This window comes from Ips typographus, linkage group LG10 (assembly GCF_016097725.1).
Source record: "Ips typographus isolate SLU linkage group LG10, UJ_Ityp_2.0, whole genome shotgun sequence".
NCBI lineage: Eukaryota > Metazoa > Arthropoda > Insecta > Coleoptera > Curculionidae > Ips > Ips typographus.
In genome coordinates this window covers 4,886,019-4,905,436 of record NC_138431.1, presented here as the reverse complement: position 1 = coordinate 4,905,436, position 19,418 = coordinate 4,886,019, and the positions used below count along the sequence as shown (strand labels likewise).

General features: G+C 34.1%; 1 protein-coding gene across 3 annotated transcripts in view; it reads right to left on the bottom strand.

Moving 5' to 3' along the window:
- Window positions 1-19,418, bottom strand: part of LOC145734565 (uncharacterized) — a 67,642-nt gene that overhangs the window by 8,381 nt on the left and 39,843 nt on the right. For all 3 annotated transcript variants that reach the window (XM_081988038.1, XM_081988039.1, XM_081988037.1), the window contains 3 exons: window positions 2,630-2,801; window positions 2,511-2,572; window positions 2,253-2,450 (listed from right to left, as the gene is read on the bottom strand). In XM_081988038.1, the coding sequence (XP_081844164.1) occupies window positions 2,253-2,450; window positions 2,511-2,572; window positions 2,630-2,801 (432 nt within the window). The remainder of the gene's footprint in view (window positions 1-2,252; window positions 2,451-2,510; window positions 2,573-2,629; window positions 2,802-19,418) is intronic.

The following is a 19,418-nucleotide window of genomic DNA, read 5'->3' as shown; positions in this document are numbered from 1 at the left end:
AAGTTTAATAGATTTTTTCCCACGTTTTTTCATTCCACTCTACAATGCTTAGACGTATACAGAGTGGTCCAGTTTTAAATGTCAATAATTCACCAATCCATAACCAATTAAAAAATAAGTTGACATTCATTATGTCATTTTCCTGAAAAGTGCTTCCTAAGGAAAATACAGTCCTTTAAATTTCTGTTTAAAAAATCGGTTTTTTTTGTCATAACTGTCAGACCGTTGGAGCAATATTGATCAAATTTGGAACAAGCACTTTAAAAAATATTATTGTAGCCAGTTTTCATAGTTTCCAGACAAACTAAAAGACTTTGGTTTTGAAAATTGAATTAGAAAAGATAAACATTTCCGAAGCTTAAAAATTGTGTTTGTAACCAGTTTTCATGCAAATCGAGAGACTTTAATACTAAAAATTGACTTGTAGACATAAAAACTACTTTTTCAAGAATTTATTACTACAAATTCATACATTTAAACCTTAAAAATTGACTTGAACACCAAAATGTGACTGAACTAATAAAAAGTGACATCAGAAGCTTAAAATTTGCATTTGAAGTAAGTTTTCATAATTTGAAGACAAATTTCAATATTTTAGTCTTGAAAATAGTCTTAGATATAGGACATTGACATTAGATTCATGAAAATTGTCTTGAAAACGAACTTTTCGTGCTTTTTACTTTGCTTTTCATTTTCTTCGAATTCTGGACTATTTTTAGTGCTTCAAAACTGCTTTCAGCTTGGAAAATCGAGTTTCAAGACTATCTTCACCAAGTTATTGACATAGCAAACTTAAAAAACAATTTTTACATTCTTCATAGACTTAAAATAGCATTCCAAGCTTTGTCACTATTAAATCGACTTCTAGACACCTCAGTGCTAAAAATTCGGGTATTTCTTAATAAACTAGACTGTTTTTAGTGTTTTAAGGCTGTTTTCAGTGCCTCAAATCGAGTTTCAAGACTATCTTTACAAAGTTTTTGACTTATCAGGCCTAAAAACCAGTTTGTCCACTGACCATAGTCTTGAAAATATTATTTCAAGCTTCTTCACTATTAAATTGACTTCTACACTCATAGGTGCAATAAATTGTAGCATCTCTAAGAAATTCAGACTGTTTTTAGTGCTTTTTAAGACTGAAAAATCGAGTTTAAGACTATTTCCAAAAGTCAAGTTTCTTCAGTAATAAAAGTAACAAATATTGGTACCAAATGCTACAATAATAGTCTTGAGAACTAATTTTTAGAAATAAAATAGTCCGAAAATTTAATTTACTTCTAGACTTGTTGTCCAGTCCAGAAAATTGAGTTGTACACCAATTAAAAGTCTTGAAAATACACTTTTGGACTCTCTTTAGTCCTAGTAAAGTCAGTTCTAGCATTAAAAGTCAACTTTTATATTATTTTTAGTAGTAAAAAATGAGTTTCAATGCACAATACAATCTTTGTCTTGATTTCCGGACTTTTTTTAGTTCTTGAATGCCAGTTTCAGACATTCAACCAGGATGGCAGTCTGAGAAAGCGAATCATAAGACCATTCCTAGTAGTAAAAAAGTTTTTAGACTATTCAGTACAAATTTGGACTTTCACAAGTCTTGGATGTTCAGTTTTAAAATATAAAACGATTTTTTAAATTGATATTTGGAGGACTGTATCTTCCTTAGGAAAAGTTTTTCAGAAAAATTAAATAATGCAAGTCAACTTATTTTTTGATTAGCTATCAAATGGTGAATTATTGACACTTAAAACTGGACCACCCTGTATACGCAATTTTAAGGGTCGTCCCGACCACATCTTTCCATATTAGTTTAATAAGAAATTAATTAAAATGTAGTTTTGAGTGTTAAATTTAAAATTTGATAGATTTTTTCCCACATTTTTTCTCCATGTTAAATTTTTTCAACTCTACAATGCTTAGACGTATAAAACAGTGTTTCTAAGTCCCATTTTGTATTCATTTTTCCTCCTCTTTGATAGGCAACCCAAATAAGATTTTCTCCTGTTTTAAAAGAATTCAAGCAGTTTCCTAGATTTAGTCCAGATATCAGGGATATTTAGATCCACTTGTACAATTAGGGTTTTAAGACGGGTTCAGCTGAACTCGACTGGTTCCGGAACCTGTCCATAAGAAGAGTATTACTGTCACGAACCAAATAATTTGACAGCAATGCTATTTTGTTGGGCAGATTCAAGTACCAGTCGATTTCAGCTGAACCCGTCTTAAATACTTCTACTAAGATGATCAAAACTTACCCTGTGGTCTGACACCGAATATTTTTTGTCGATGAAGGCCCCCGGGTAAACCGTCGACCTGATCAGTGGCGGAGGTGCTTTTCTTGCGTCTGCGCCACCTCAGATAGGCGGCCAGGCACAGGATGACGGCGGAAAAGACGGCGATAGTGGCGCCACCTGCTATCGACGCAGTTTCTAACATGTAACGTCGATGAGATGCTGTTGAAAATAAACATTTTGTTCGGATAATGTTGAGGACAGTTTAAGCGGGATACTCACGTATATAAGATCCGTCCAGATCTTTGTATTCGCATCGAGACCCTTGATAACCTTCTGCACACCTACGCATAATCAAACGAGTTAATTTTGTTAGAACAATTTTTGTAAATGGTACTTACATGCAATTGTACAACAGACTGTCCTGTATCTTGACGGTGAAACAGGTGGCGCCGTTGAGACAAAACCAAGCGGCGTAGTTGGGGGGGCAAGGGTACGTCAGGAATGTGATGTTGGGGCGAGGGGTTGGGGCCGGCGGCCGCGGTTTTGGGGTACTCCGGGACGAGCACGCCTCTGGAAAAAAACATAAACAATTCAGTAAAACCCAAAATTGCATCGTTACTGTTCTAAAATCAGTATTATCGCACAGCCGGTTAGTATAACGTCATATTTGACTGGAGGTGTTGAAAAAGATATTATACAGTATCGATTTCCTTTGTTGGGCTGCATTAGCGCCCGTCGTGTGCATTCGGAAGGTCAGTAATATCGACACCGGTTTAAAGTACTGGCGACGAATACCAATCAGCTGGGCTTCCTCTCTCTCGCGGTATTACAAGCGCCAAACCACTTAACTTCCTGCGGAAGAGAAGGAAAGGTGGTGATTCATCTGCCAGATTTTTTTATTTTTCAAAAGGAAACGACATTTTCCTTGAAAAATTTTATTTTTAGATGCATCTGTGCTTAGAATTTGGATGCAGGGAAAAAACTGGATTTAGAATCAACTGGAAGTAGTCGATTTCTATTAAGCTTGGAAGAGTAGAGAGCCTGCCAACCAAAGAGGTTTATTGGTAGGCAATTACTGTTTTCTAAAACTCAGTTTTACTCTTGTATTGTACTTTAAATAGTTAGTAAATCCTACAAAAATAAGCCAGTTTGCCAATCCATTTACCAATCTGAACATTAAAAAAATCGTACGCTACTGATCCCTGTTAAAAACAAAAATTTCTGCTGAATTTGGAAGAAAAAATCTTCCTTCACTTTGACAATATACTCCGTAAACACCCTGTTTAACCATGTTGATAGTATTTTTAAAAATTTTGGAAGAACTAAAATTCTCAAGACTACAAGCAGAATACGTACTAGAATGATTGTAAATGATCCAGTAATTCAATTTCCATGAAATTGAACTGTTTTTCTGACTAAAATTTGACTGACATTCATTGAATTTGCCTGTTTTTTAATTTTTTCAAACGTTTTGGACTTGAAAATTTATTACAATAAATGCAACCCGTCCAGTAAGTCAACTTTCATGAAATTTCACTGTTTTTCAACGTTTTGACATGTAAACCTGACTAGAATGACTGCACATAGCCTAGTAACCTTTTGAACTCGAAAATTGGCTAGACTTTGCCTGCAAATGGTCCAGTAAGTCAATTTTGATAAAATTTGACAGTTTTCCAATGTTTTGGTTAAGAAAATTGACTAGAAGTTCAATATTTTTAAATATATTTTGACTATTTCAACTTTTTTAAATGAAACACTCTGTACATTTTTGCTGCGATTTATTTATATATTTAAATTTTTACCTTTGTTTCCTAAACTTGTAATAAATGCGTTATACAGGGTGACCCAAAAAAACAAATCAAAACAAAAACATCTTTGAATGAAAACGCCCACTATTTGTTCAATAATCAAATTCATGTCTTTAGACATTTACCATTTTCAAAAATGGGTTAGGTTTACTTCTGGTGTTTTAAAATCAACAATTTCTCAAGACACTTTTTTCAAAAGCAAGACTCAAATTTTACTTTATATGATTTTAAATCCTCCCTGTAAAACGTAATTTATAAATTTAATGTTTACCTAACCTGATGTCTATTCAGCAATAATGTAAAAAGGCAAATATAAATTTGAACCTGTTAAATTCACTTGAAAAGGCCCTAAAAATAGATAATTTTGATAGCCAATCTCTACATATTGCAAATCTATTTAAAATAAAGATTGTAGATTTTAAGTCAACTGAAGTGGTTAATCGAGTTAAAACTTATAATAATAGATAAATAATTTGAAACTGGGCCTTAAAAGCAACTTAACCAAACTGAGATTAAACCTGACAACGCAAAGTTAAACCTTTGACTTACAAGTCGAACAGATTTTTTTAAGTTTGATGATTTTTGCCTTAATTTCTTCGTAGTTTTAGGTTAGGTTAGCCTAAAGCCTTTAAAACTAGATGAATTTCCTTATAAATAAAACGATGAGTTATAAGAATATTAATGTTATTCAGCTAATCCACCTTCATGACAGAAAAACTGTAATAAACAGATTATTATTTAAAGTAGATGAATAATTAAGCCACCTAATTCTACAAAAAAAAAAACTAAGGGTGACCGCTCTTCACCTTTTCAAATTAAATATTCCAGTCCCTGACCTAAATTATGAAAATAGTTATCAGGGGAAAAAAAACTTGAACTGACGTCAGCTAATGATGAATGGAGCGACCAAATGTCGTTTCCCTATTTCGGCAATAAAATAGTGATATATTAGGCAAGTAGTGCTAATCTACCGGTGGCCCTGGTCGTAAATAAACGTCCAATATCTCAAAAACCAACTGTTTTCCTAATGATTTTACGGTCGGCACCGCTCAAAGGACATAAAAAAGTGTGGGTTTGCTAATAATGGAGGCGCTAGAACCAAAAGCGCTACCTCCCTCATATTAAACCTTTTTTCTCACAGGGGATGATACCACCCAAGCGACGTCTTTATACTTTCGAAACTAGCCGAAGAAATTCGAGTAAACAAACTGAAACTTTCGAGATAAGCCGTGTAAATTCAGCGTGCCCGAGAACAAAAGCAATTTCTCCTTTCTTCTTCTTCGGATAATTCTATTAAGCGCCTGATAAATTATATTACAAAAGAAAGCGACGACCGTAAAAAAATTTAAAGCCACAATTAACAATTATAATTAATTACGCTGTTAAATTAGCTTTGAGTAGTACCGCCAGAGGCCGGAGGTGTCGTCAGATCAAGATATCTCGGGTACTTTCCGAAAAATTTGGCAATTTTAAATTTGCTACTTGGGTGTTCGAATCGCGACAATAATTTATTGACCGTTTTTTTTACAAGCATCCCAAAACAAGTTTTTTATCTTTTATATTATTATACTTTGTTGACTTAAATTGAGCAGTATAATCTTGCTAACCCCACTTTGTTACGGCAAAAAAATTGTTGTATTTAAAACAAATTTTTTGAAACACAACCCCTAAACAAATTATTTAAGCCATCAGAAAGAGAAAAAATTATTAGTTAAGACAACAAAAACAGCAATTTTGCTGTCCTAGTCTTTTTGACTGTTTATTTTGAAAATCAAGTTGGCAATCACGTGACGTCAAAGTTCACTCTAGTTTTTGGTTGTTTTTCCTGAATATCTCAGGAACGCCTCAAGTTAGAAGTATGAAAAACTGGTTCAACAAACATAAAGCCTTTTAAATCACCAGAATAAAGCGCTCAAACCACAAAATATCAAAGAAAATCTTAAGAACAAGACAGTAGTAAATTTTATGAACTTCTTTAGTCAGTTTTGAACAAGTCTCTCCTAGTTTGGGAAATATTAAATTTAACCCATTTTAAAGTCAAATACTTCATTTTTCTTAACATACAAACTTAACAAACATTTTATCTGGTTTTTGGGAAAAAATCCAACTTTTTCTCCTTTTTTTAAAGAGTTTAATGAATTTTGTACTTAATGACCAAAAAATGTGCAACATTTTTTAGTTCAAGTTTAAATAACTATTATTCTTAGTTTTCATGGCTCAAATTCAGGATAAACTATGTTTGTCACTAACAGAAATAATTTTCACAACATTAGAAGAGTTTTGTTATTAATGGGGTTTTTAGTGTTAGAGATTCAAGGAAAACATTTGCATCGCATATTCTGTACTAATATTAACCTTCTGGTTAAGCTTTCCAGGATATTAAAAATCTCTTTCTAAACCTGACATATTCTGGTTCGGAGCCATCAAATTACAGTATTGGATACTGGACTGGTTAAGTTCTTTTAAATGTTGTGGTAAGTCTATTGTACGTGTTTCCTTGGCTGATTTTTCAATAATTCAAAGCTTCCCCTAACAAAAACTAAACTGGGACACTTAAAAAAAAATTCAATAATTCGATAATAGTGGGTTATTTGCTTCTGATAGTGTTTCAAGGATGGAATGATTTAGATGACCTCGACGTCATCCAAAGTTGATTTTTCTAGTTTAGAAACTAAATGAAGGATATACTGAGTCATCGAATAGGGGCCAATTCCAATCTCGATCTTTATGTGCTTTGAAACCAATTAAACTGTCATCGGTGCAAAAAGTAATAACAGGGCTAGATGGGTCGGCTTCGGTTCCCTGTCATTTGGACCGAAAACAAATATTTGCGCAAATTATCACCGCTAGGGGCGTGTTCCGGCCTTTATTTTAGCTAATCCAGTCCGAAAACCTAGTGTAGCAGCTTATAAAAATATGAAAATTCATTGAAAGTGTGGCTGTTTGCGATGAAAAATCAAAGAGGCCGGCTCGTACGTTTCCGCCCGTTGCCAGCGTCAAATTGCCTTTTTCCTGTTTGTCACTCGGCTGTTTTGTGCCCCAAATAAAAATTACACACAGTTTAAAAAATATATATAAAATGGAGATTAATTAGTCCGTTATTGTTGGGTTTGTAGGGGCGTTGTGCTTTTGGAACGAGCCACAGTCTGGAGCGGTTAATTTGCATTCCAACTGGATTACAGTTTTAGTGAATTAACAAAATTAGAATTGCTTTTATGCATAAGTCACTGGACTACAATCCGTACAGTATCATTAATATTACCAGAGTAATACAACTTGGTGGTAAATAAAAAAGGAGATAAAGTTACTGTTAGGTAGTCAAGAATCACGTGACCTGAGTACTTCCTAAAAATCTTTTAAAGTAATCAATCAAATTCTGCCCTAAAAATAAGCATTTAAGGATCATTTTTCCATATTCGTTTTTTTTTAGTAAAGTAATATCAAAAAACTACAATTTTGGTTATTAGAATTTCGGTATTATTAAGTAGTTTTTAATTTTGACTTTTTAAAAGTTACTTACTTGTAATACTTGTCTCTAGTTTTTGACAAATGCGAATTTTTAGGGTACTTTTAAGGTGAAATATTGATGTAAATTGTTAATTAACAGCTTGTTCATTTAAAAGTTCAACTAAAACCGAACAACCAAGAACAATTGAGAAAGTGTTATATATCCGTATTAGCAAAATTCTTACATTTATGCAATTACAGGCAATAGAAAGTGGAATGTACTTAAAAGCTAGTTGCAACTTATTGATTGCCAGAGAACTCATAAAGAAACTTAGGAAACGTAACAACAAACGTTTCAAAGTTAGTTATTTTGTCAGTCGCAACACAAATTTGGTTGAAAGTGTCATTAAAAGTTTTAATTTGGCATTAACCATCTTGTAAGTAGATTTGTTTATTCCTAAAAGGCATTACCTGAATTCTTATGCAGTTTTACATTCCCGACTACCTTGAAGGTCCTAAAATTATTTAAAGTAAAAATTCACCTTACTACATTCCAGGATATATTTCTGGAGTTGGAACACATTTTCTTACCATTATCTTATACAGGGTGGTCCAGTTTTAAGTGTCAATAATTCACCATTTGATAGCCAATCAAAAAATAAGTTGACTTATGTCATTTTTCTGAAAATGCTTCCTAAGGAAGATACAGTCCTCCAAATTTCCATTTAAAAAATCGTTTTATAGTTTAAAACTGAACATCCAAGACTTGTGAAAGTCCAAATTTGTACTGAATAGTCTAAAAACTTTTTTACTACTAGGAATATTCTTATGAATCGCTTTCTCAGACTGCCATCCTGGTTGAGTGTCTGAAACTGGCATTCAAGAACTAAAAAAAGTCCGGAAATCAAGACAAATATTGTATTGTGCATGAAACTCATTTTTTACTACTAAAAATAATATAAAAGTTGACTTTTAATGCTAGAACTGACTTTACTAGGACTAAAGAGAGTCCAAAAGTATATTTTCAAGACTTTTAATTGGTGTACAACTCAATTTTCTGGACTGGACAACAAGTCTAGAAGTAAATTAAATTTTCGGACTATTTTATTTCCAAAAATTAGTTCTCAAGACTATTATTGTAGCATTTGGTACCAAAATTTTTTACTTTTATTACTGAAGAAACTTGACTTTGGGAAATAGTCTTAAACTAGATTTTTCAGTCTTAAAAAGCACTAAAAACAGTCTGAATTTCTTAGAGATGCTACAATTTATTGCACCTATGAGTGTAGAAGTCAATTTAATAGTGAAGACGCTTGAAATAACATTTTCAAGACTATGATCAGTGGACACACTGGCTTTTAGGCCTGATAAGTCAAAAACTTTGGAAAGATAGTTTTGAAACTCGCTTTGAGGCACTGAAAACAGCCTTAAAAGACTAAAAACAGTCTAGTTTATTAAGAAATACCCGAATATTTAGCACTGAGGTGTCTGGAAGTCGATTTAATAGTGACAAAGCTTCGAATGCCATTTTAAGTCTATGAAGAATGTAAAAATTGTTTTTTAAGTTTGTGAATGACTTGGTGAAGATAGTCTTGAAACTCGATTTTCCAAGCTGAAAGCAGTTTTGAAGCACTAAAAATAGTCCAGAATTCGAAGAAAATGAAAATCAAAGTAAAAATCACGAAAAGTTAGTTTTCAAGACAGTTTTCATGAATCTAATGTCAATGTCCTGCATCTAAGACTGTTTTCAAGACTAAAATATTGAAATTTGTCTTCAAATTATGAAAACTTACTTCAAATGTAAATTTTAAGCTTCTGATGTCACTTTTCATTAGTTCAGTTACATTTTGGGGTTCAAGTCAATTTTTAAGGTTTAAATGTATGAATTTGTAGTAACAAATTCTTGAAAAAGTAGTTTTTAAGTCTACAAGTCAATTTTTAGTATTAAAGTCTCTCGATTTGCATGAAAACTGGTTACAAACACGACTTTTAAGCTTCTGAAATATTTATCTTTTCTAATTCAATTTTCAAAACTGAAGTCTTTTAGTTTGTCTGGAAACTATGAAAACTGGCTACAATAATATTTTTTCAAGTGAATTTTCCGTTTCCAAGACAATTTTTAAGTTGGGTTGGGTTAGTTTTGGGTCTTTGACCGTAATAACGTGTAATAAAGTGCTTGTTCCAAATTTAATCAATATTGCTCCAACGGTCTGACAGTTATGACAAAAAACACGATTTTTTAAACAGAAATTTGAAGGACTGTATTTTCCTTAGGAAGCACTTTTCAGGAAAATGACATAATGAATGTCAACTTATTTTTTAATTGGCTATGGATTGGTGAATTATTGACATTTAAAACTGGACCACCCTGTATACATCTTGAATTCTAAATTATTCTTTACAGCTATGATGTACTTTCTGGAAGAAAAACGGACGGTATTTCAGGATAACTAGTGTCACCATCTTGAACCAGACTTCAGTAGCATATTAAGGCGTTGATGGTTTTTCCAGTGTTTCTTAATAAAAATCTAATACCAAGACGATGACTAATTGAAAATTATCGATCAATACGAGAAATTCGAACGAAAAATGTGCATGCCATCGTTGCATGTGCCCGTCGGACATTCCTCGTGTTGGTCGACGATGTCATTACGAATTCCTGTTCGCTGTCGTCCGCATAATTTCCTATTACCGCAACGATTGATTTGCATTTTATAATATCGTCGATTGATCTGGTGTCAACCGACATATGTTTTCTTTTTAAATGGGTTTTTACCTATTTAATTTGAGATTGAGGGAGGGCAGTGACGACGCAAGAAGTCAGAAAACCGAATCGAATCTATTCGGGATCGTGCGAATTTGAGCGGCCTGCCAATCGGACCAGAGCGAGATCTCAGACCGAGCCGAACGAACAATTCGAAATCGCCGAGCATAAATTTATAAAGCCCGTTAGAAAAGGTTATTTATAATATAACGTAATAATTAGCTCTTTATGCGCGTTTAATGAAAATCGTTTGCTCGGATACCCACCGGGGTCTTGGAAAACAGTAATAATGGCCGCGCGTTGGTCTGATCTTCAGACTGGGGAGATTGTGGTCAATTTGGCAACTTGGTACTACCAGTGCAACCGTTGTTGTATACTGCAGTCAACAAACAATGGCAGCCACCTGTGCCGTCGTAAGTCATCGGTGGTCACGTACAACTCCATTGAAGGCAATACCGATTACGTGTCTGTATTTGTCGGACCATTGACAAGTTGAATTTTTTTGCTCATTTTTGTCCGATAAGGGATTGTGAAAAATAAAAAAAAACACCGGTCAAGGTACGTTTAGTTCCCGTTTACCTGTTTCTAGTGGAAAAAGACACCGAACCGGAATAAGCGAGATATCGGACAATTAAGCCGTAATTTGTCGGGAGTATCAGGGGATCCTTTTTTATAGTCGGGGAACCCATAACGAGTCTCTCGTAATTTACGGACCAACTTTGGTTTTTATTATTGATTTCGGGGGACCACCACGTCAAGGTGAATCCGATCCGTATTTTTTGCCAATTTGATGTACTACGAACTGGTCAAGGCCAATACAGAAAATTAGACGACAACAATTTTACCAATTAACCACTTTATTATTAATATGGATACCTTCGACCTTCGTATTCATAGGCTATAGGAAGTTATTTGAGGTTTGCGTTCTTGCACGCAAGATCTTTGGTACTCACTTCATAATACGGAAGAGTTGCTTGCATCGCTAAGTTCATGGTATTTTGTTTTTGTTTTGAAGGATTTTAATAATAATTACTGAAAACTCATTGTTGGGTTTAAGAGATTCTAGTTATCCACAAAATCCGTTAGAAATCCAAAGATGGCAGTTCATCATCAGAGCAAAATGTATTGTTGTGTTAGTTTTATCAGTTCATCGATGTAAATTTACAGTTTTCTGGTTTAACAACAACAAAAAATTAGCTTCAGCACGAAAAAATGTAAAAAATTATTGATTATTATATTTATTAAGTATTCCAGTGAATAGTGCTGATGTTGAACGTTCTTAAAAATATAATTTGAAAATCAGTCATATTTTTTAAAGTTTAATTAAACAATGTTGAAATAATTCCTTAAATTGTTTTTCCTTACATTCCATGGTTTTTTTCACCATTTTCTTCACGTTGATTTTTTGAAAAATTACCAAATGTAACCTGTGATTTAGAAAGCTTCAAGGTTGTAGAAAACGTTTTTATAGCACCCATTTTTTTCAGTGGTATAGAATTTTATGCAAAATTAAAAGATTTACACTAAAAACTGCGTTTTCTAGTAATTGTTCCTGTAAAAGTTGCTCTCAGTACGACAAACGATTCTGCAGATATTTACGAACAATACCACTTTTTCAATTTTAACATCCTGTATCTAGAAGGAAGGGCATTTGTGGGTAGGTAGAGAAACTTTTTTTCATATTCTTAGATGTACTCTCAGCTTTGTTGCCAGATTGCGAAGCTGTTATTATTAATATTGACTGTTTGTATATCATTAAAGAAATTTTCTAATTTTTTCGGTTATATTTTAATTCAAAAAAAAGTGACACTTTTTGAGAGTTAAAAGCGTTGTTGTCTCGAACGGCTGTTAATAGAAATTATTTTTAAGAACAATTTACAGGGTGATTTTTCGAGTAAAAAGAACACGTATCAGGAGGTAACAATATACCCCGTTTGTGCATTAAACGACCAAGACGGAAGTCGCCATCTTTGTCCCCGACATTCGCCTACTGCGCAATTGAATTTGAAACTTCCAAGTTAGTCGTAAAACAGTTTTGTTTATATTTGGTGGTATGTTAAGTTAGATGAAAACCGCAAAAATTTGTTGTTTTTGTTTGATTTGCTTTTCGGTAACTTAAATTAGTTGAATTATTATTGACGAGTGGATTTGTGAATAGTGAGCAACAGCAGATTGATTATCGTCACTGATTTTCTGACAGTGCCAACCGGAAATTTCCGGCCGCCATACTGAACGATTTTTGTCTCCCACTTTGGTTGCTATTGCTCCTTCCTGCTATCTTTTTTTATTCGATTGTTTATATTTTATTCAATAGCCAAGTTTGTTAATTCGCATTTGACATGATAGTTTAAATACTTTAACAACTAAACATTTAACTAGATACCAAAAATAATCAATGTAGGTCTCTTTCTATTTAAATTTAAAGGGACTAACACAGGTTCTGGAGTGACAAAACGTACTAATATTTCCAAATACAATACAGACACTCTGAGACAAAATTGCCTGTAAACTTACTTGTAGTGACCGGATCACATTTTTAAGTACATTTTTGGAATCCTCATTGAATTTCCTAACTAATAATCTGAAAAAACAGTAAAATAGTCGGTACAGTCAGGGAGAACAGCGCTGTCGAACTTTCAACTGTCAGAAACACGGATTTAAAGACAGTCTGAGACAAAATCGCCTGTAAAACTCACTTGTAGTGACCGTATCACATTTTTAAGCACATTTTTGGAATCCTCATTCAATCTCCTATTCACTAACCTAAAAAAACAGGACAATAGTCGATACAGTCAAAGAGAAAAGCGCTGTCAAACTTTCAACTGTCAGAAACACGGTTTTAAAGACAGTCTGAGACAAAATCGCCTGTAAAACTCACTTGTAGTGACCAGATCACAATTTTAAGTACATTTTTGGAATCCTCATTAAATTTCCTAATCACTAACCTAAAAAAACAGTAAAATAGTCGATACAGTCAAACACAAAAGCGCTGTCAAACCTTCAACTGTCAGAAAAACGGTTTTAAAGACAGTCTGAGGCAAAATTGCCTGTAAAACTCACTTGTAGTGACCAGATCACATTTTTAAGTACATTTTTGGAATCCTCATTAAATTTCCTATTCACTAACCTAAAAAAACAGTACAATAGTCGATACGGTCAAAGACAAAAGCGCTGTCAAACTTTCAACTGTCAGAAACACGGTTTTAAAGACAGTCTGAGACAAAATCGCCTGTAAAACTCACTTGTAGTGACCGTATCACATTTTTAAGCACATTTTTGGAATCCTCATTCAATTTCCTATTCACTAATCTAAAAAAACAGTACAATAATCGGTACAGTCAGAGAGGAAAACGCTGTCATACATTGAACTGTAAAAATGACGATTTAAAGAACAGTCTGCAACAAAATCGCCTGGAAAAATCACTTGTAGTAACTGGATCACATTTTTAAACACATTTTTGGAATCCTTATTCAATTTCCTATACAAAAACTCAAACAAATACTACAAAATTTGGTACAGTCAGGAAGAAAAGTCTAAATTTCCAGTTCACAAGCAAATTTTCATCATTGTGATGTCAGTTTCTAGTTTTCAAATCAATCATCAATAGTCAAGCACTGAAACTGGCAAAATATCAATTATCAAATCAGTTTTTCATGAATTTGATGGCAATTTTCAATATTTAAGTCTTTTACCATGAACTTGATTGGATTTTCTGGTCAATTTTCATGAATTCAATGCAAATTTCTAGTTTACAAGTCAATTGTCAAAACTCACATATGTTTAAGACTTATTCCAATTATTTAATTAGTTTTTCAAGAATTTGATGTGTAATTTGGATTTTTCGGTCAATTTTCATGGATTACAAAGTGAAACACTTAAAATTTGACAAATTTGGAAGAATTGTTGTTTCTGCTGAGAAAACTGCCTGGCCAAACTACTGTCTTCTAGATCTTTCTGTCTTTCATATTAAAGTCTTAAAACACTCTATTTAGTACTGTTTTTCATTGTACTTATCCAGTAATTAACCAAAGGACATTATTGTTATTCTTATTGTTAATACTGCCAACGTTAGTTCAAGTTTTCGTTCCGAAACAACATTTTTAAGGAAGTACGAATAACCAAAATATCTAAAAATTTAGAAATGTTGCTTCATTTAAAAAACGATGCAGCAATTAAGTATCTTGCATACCTTGCATGTTCACAAAGTTTAATTTTGTAGATTTGAATCTCTTGGAAAATCATGGAAAACATTTGCGAGGAATGGTTTCTAGAATGATTTTACCCCCACCTAGTCTAAGTGCACCACTGGTACAAAATAGGTTAGGTTACAATGATTTTTCTCATCTTATTAGATTAACCCATCAAACCCTGAATGGATGTCAATAACATTTTAAAACATGTATGTAACTTCTGAATCAAATTTAGGAGATAGTACTGCACTGCGACGTAAAAATGAGCAGTTGGCCTCCGAGCAGACCAGACCTAACGCCCATCGCGTTGCTTTTGAAACGTCGCCCGCGATTATACCATTATGGTAATTTGGTCCTATTTCATTTGGGGAAAAATGGTGGTCCTAGTCGTCGTGTACGGTTTAACATTTCTTTTCTACTTTAGTGTGCTCGTGTCAGGCCGTGCATCACGCAATGGCGGCGAGTACGGAAGGGTTCAACGGCACAAATGCGTGCCGACATCGTATAAGGGCCGAAATTCGCAAGATTGCCTGCCGGATAAAGACCGTTCCCCCCTTTTAAAAGCCTCCAAGAATGGATGGGTTGGCGCCGGCCGTGTCTTCGAGAGTTTCCCCATATTTTTGCGACAACAACAGATTCTCGAAACGGGGTTATCGTTTGCCTCGAATCTGTATTTGCCGAAATTAAGCGGGTGTTAAAACTGTTTGCGGAATTAATTTCGCGTGCTCGCTGTTTCGGAGCCGAGGGCCTAATTAAGAGCCGGGGCTGAAGAAATTTATGGTGTCGGAATTTTGGCCGCAAGATTCTTCGATCAGATTAGAAGTAACGCCTCTTTTACAATTTTTTTTTTTGCCTATCACACCAGTACAGAGCAACCTATGGGTTAGTGAAACAAACGCGAAAACACACGGCTCGACCTCGTCTGGACGACTTAATAATAAAAGAAGAAATGTCCTCGAAGAGAATCTATAACTTCTCAATACCGGACTAACAATCGGTGAACAAGATAAAGATCGAGTCGATCCTTCGTCGAATTGTCATGGAAACATGCCAACGGCACTGTCATTAATATGCTTATTTTGTGAGTGGTACCACCACCAGCTAATTCATTTTAGTTCATATGTGGCAAATCAATGGAAACGAGATCGTTTCTACGATACGTAAACGCAACGTTGAAGAAAGACAATCAACAGTAGAAATATTTTACCACGAGTGTTTCAGATTCAATACTGACATATCTCCAGATCGGCTTGCGATAAGGTAACACCAGTACCATATCCTCAAGAATTAACTAAAAGTCACTTTTTTGTTGTCAGTTAAAGAAGACAATTAGTCGGTTTTTTCTAAAACTCGCATTATTCAGTTTTTAACATAAAATGTCGCTAATTACCCAATTGCATTATACATGGTCTATTTATACTGGTTCCGGTTTTTTCTCGCTAGCTTTATACCATCTATTAAAAACGATGAATCTAATGACTTGAATAGGATTTTGCTTTTCCCTGGTAATGATAATAATTAGAAATGCACATTGATGCGCAACGTTAACTAACCGATACATTCTTTGCAGCATATTATGCTTTTCCTTTGACTTATTGTGCAATACTTTCAATTGATGCTTTTAATCGCTGCTAACTGTGTAAAACAGTACAAAAAGACAAGTATTTGCAACATTTCAAAGAGGTTTACTTTAGTAACAATATAGTTCTTTGATATTATTTTTTTAGGTGGTACTACTAAGAAAAGGGTTAACAAAGAATGTCCTATGTTTAGAACAAGAACTCAATAAGCTATGAGAAGAGATAGGAGATGAATTAGCAAATGAACATTAACCTTGCTTTTAAAGAGAGTAGTTGTGAAGAATACTAACTCTGTCTTGATTCATTAGTAAAAGTGAATAGCTCTAATATGTTCAAGTGGTGAAGTGAACATTTTTTATCAATCAATCAATTTTGACTATCTAAAGGCAGTAAGAAAGATTCTAACATATATTTTGACTAATCTAAGACTTTCTGTCTTCATTGGACAACTCTAAAAAATTTAGAATGCTTTTAAGACTTTATGAAGGCAGTAAACCAGCTTACAACATCAATTTTGACTATCTGAAGGAAATAAGAAAGCTTCTAACATAAATTTTGACTATTCTAAGACTTCCTGTCATCATTGGGCAACTCGCAGACATTTATGATGCTGCTTAGACTTTATGAAAGCAGTAAACCTTACAACATCAATTGTGACTATCTGAAGGCAATAAGAAAGATTATACCATACATTTTAACTAATTTAAGACTTTCTGCCGTCCTTGGACTATTCTAAGGAATTAAGAAAGCTTCTAAGACACTATAAAGGCAGTAAACAAGCTTACTACATCAATGTTGACTATCTGAACGAAAAAGAAAGCTTCTAAAATAAATTTTCACTGATCTAAGGAACTAAGAAGGCTTCTAAGACACTATGAACGCAGTGAATAAACTTAGATCATCAATTTTGACTACCTAAAGATAATAAGAAAGCTTCTAAGATACTATAAAGGCAGTAAACAAGCTTCCTACATCAGTGTTGACTATTTAAAGGCAATAAGAAAGCTTTTAACATAAAATTTGAGTAATATAGGACTTTCTGCCGTCCTTGGACTATTCTAAGGAATTAAGAAAGCTTCTAAGACACTCTAAAGACAGAAAACAAGCTTACTACATCAATGTTGATTATCTGAACGAAAAAGAAAGCTTCTAACATACATTTTGAGTAATCTAAGAAACTAAAAAGGCTTCTAAGACACCATAAAGGCAGTAAACAAGCTTACTACATCAATGTTGACTATCTGAACGCAAAAGAAAGCTTCTAACATACATTTTGACTAATTTAAGGAACTAAGAAGGCTTCTAAGACACTATGGACGATCTGAATCTGAAGATAATAAGAAAGCTTCTAACATAAATTTTGACTGTCTGAAGGTAATAAGATGCCTTCTAACGTAAATTTTGACAAAACAAAGACTTTCTGCCATCATTGGACAATTCTAAGGAATTAAGAAAGCTTCTAAGACACTATAAAGGCAGTAAACAAGCTTACGACATCAATGCTGACTATCTGAACGCAAAAGAAAGCTTCTAACATACATTTTGAGTAATCTAAGAAACTAAAAAGGCTTCTAAGACACTATGCCTGCAGTGAATAAAGTTACAACATCAATTTTGACTATCTGAAGATAATAAGATGCCTTCTAACGTAAATTTTGACAAAACAAAGACTTTCTGCCACCATTGGACAACTCTAAGGAATTAGGAAAGCTTCTAAGACACTACAAAGGCAGTAAACAAGCTTACGACATCAATGTTGACTATCTGAACGAAAAAGAAAGCTTCTAACATACATTTTGACTAATCTAAGAAACTAAAAAGGCTTCTAAGACACCATAAAGGCAGTAAACAAGCTTACTACATCAATGTTGACTATCTGAACGCAAAAGAAAGCTTCTAACATACATTTTGACTAATTTAAGGAACTAAGAAGGCTTCTAAGACACTATGGACGATCTGAATCTGAAGATAATAAGAAAGCTTCTAACATAATAAAATATTTCAGAAGAACAAGACTTTGCTCTAGTTCTTGTTTTAGTGCTTCTATTAAGCATACGGCAACTTTCAATATTCCTCTTTACAGTAAAACTAACTTTGTGCACAAACATTACTAATTGTAATAATTAAAATTCTATGCTAAAATGTTCAATGACCTTTCTGTTGTTTCCAACCATTTTCAAAGTCGTCTCTGAACCATTATTAGCGCAAAACACTTTTGTCCTGTAATTAATGTCGAAAATGGCTGAATCCTACTACAAAACACAGTTCCCAACAGCCATTAAGGCAAATTATTGCTTTTAAATAGGTGCACGACAAATCCTTTTCATTTACCGATGAGGGGTGCATCGAAACCTTTTCCCCAATGATAAACACTTTAATGATCGGCACGGGAAGGCGGTTTTTCACGGAAAGCGACCGTCTGCGGATTAAAAATTCATTTGGCAGGAAGTTTTCCTTCAAAAAAGGTTTTTCTTCGGTTGAAATTGATATAATAAGAGGCAGCTACATTACATCGTCTGGGTTTGGCTTGATATCGGATCTGGTGACATCGCTTTCAAAGACATGTTGGCAAATCTCCAAAACGATCCAGACGCGTTCGCAGACAACAGCAATTTGAGAAATTCGAGAGAGAGATGTCCTCGTAAATTACCCGTTAGTGCTTTTTATTGACACGCCTTCTTTGAGCGACATGATTAATTCAAAAATCGGTACAATTTCGATTCATTCAAATTACGGGGTGAAAGAGCAACTTTTTATAGAGTTGAGCAAGTCACAACATTAAATATACATATTAATCGGTTATAAGGACAGACGTGCTGAAGAGTAGGTTTGTCCTTGCCCCTCCCCAAAAATAGCCCAGACGCCGGAAGAAGACAGAACATTCCCGTACTAGTGCCAAAGATTGTCGATCCGAATAATTTTCGATTCCATGGTACTGCCCTGGGATGACCAAAATAATTTATCGACCGCGACAAAACATAACACGATAGTCGCATTAAGCGGTCACTGGGGCTCAAATCGGGGCGGTCAGATGCCGAAAAGGCTTAATTGGCCGATTAGAGTTTCGGAGGTGACACTTTTGAGGATAAGGATCTCTCCTGGTGATGCCCCAGTTTAATTATCCTTTTTTTTTCCCTTCCAAACAGTTATTATAACCATTGAGTAATCAAAACAGGGTCGTCTTCATGGTTGACGGCCCGCAGTACGACCTGATCTGACCTCTACGGAGGATTCTCGCTAAGTTCTTCCTTACGCTTTTTTGTTATCAGTTTCACATAATATGAGCATATTTTAACTATTTCCTCGCCAAGTACCTGGTAAGGAACGCATCTACTACAGAAGTACACCAACCGATAACGTCTTGGCAGTAACTAATTGCTTGAATTAGTTTAGTTGT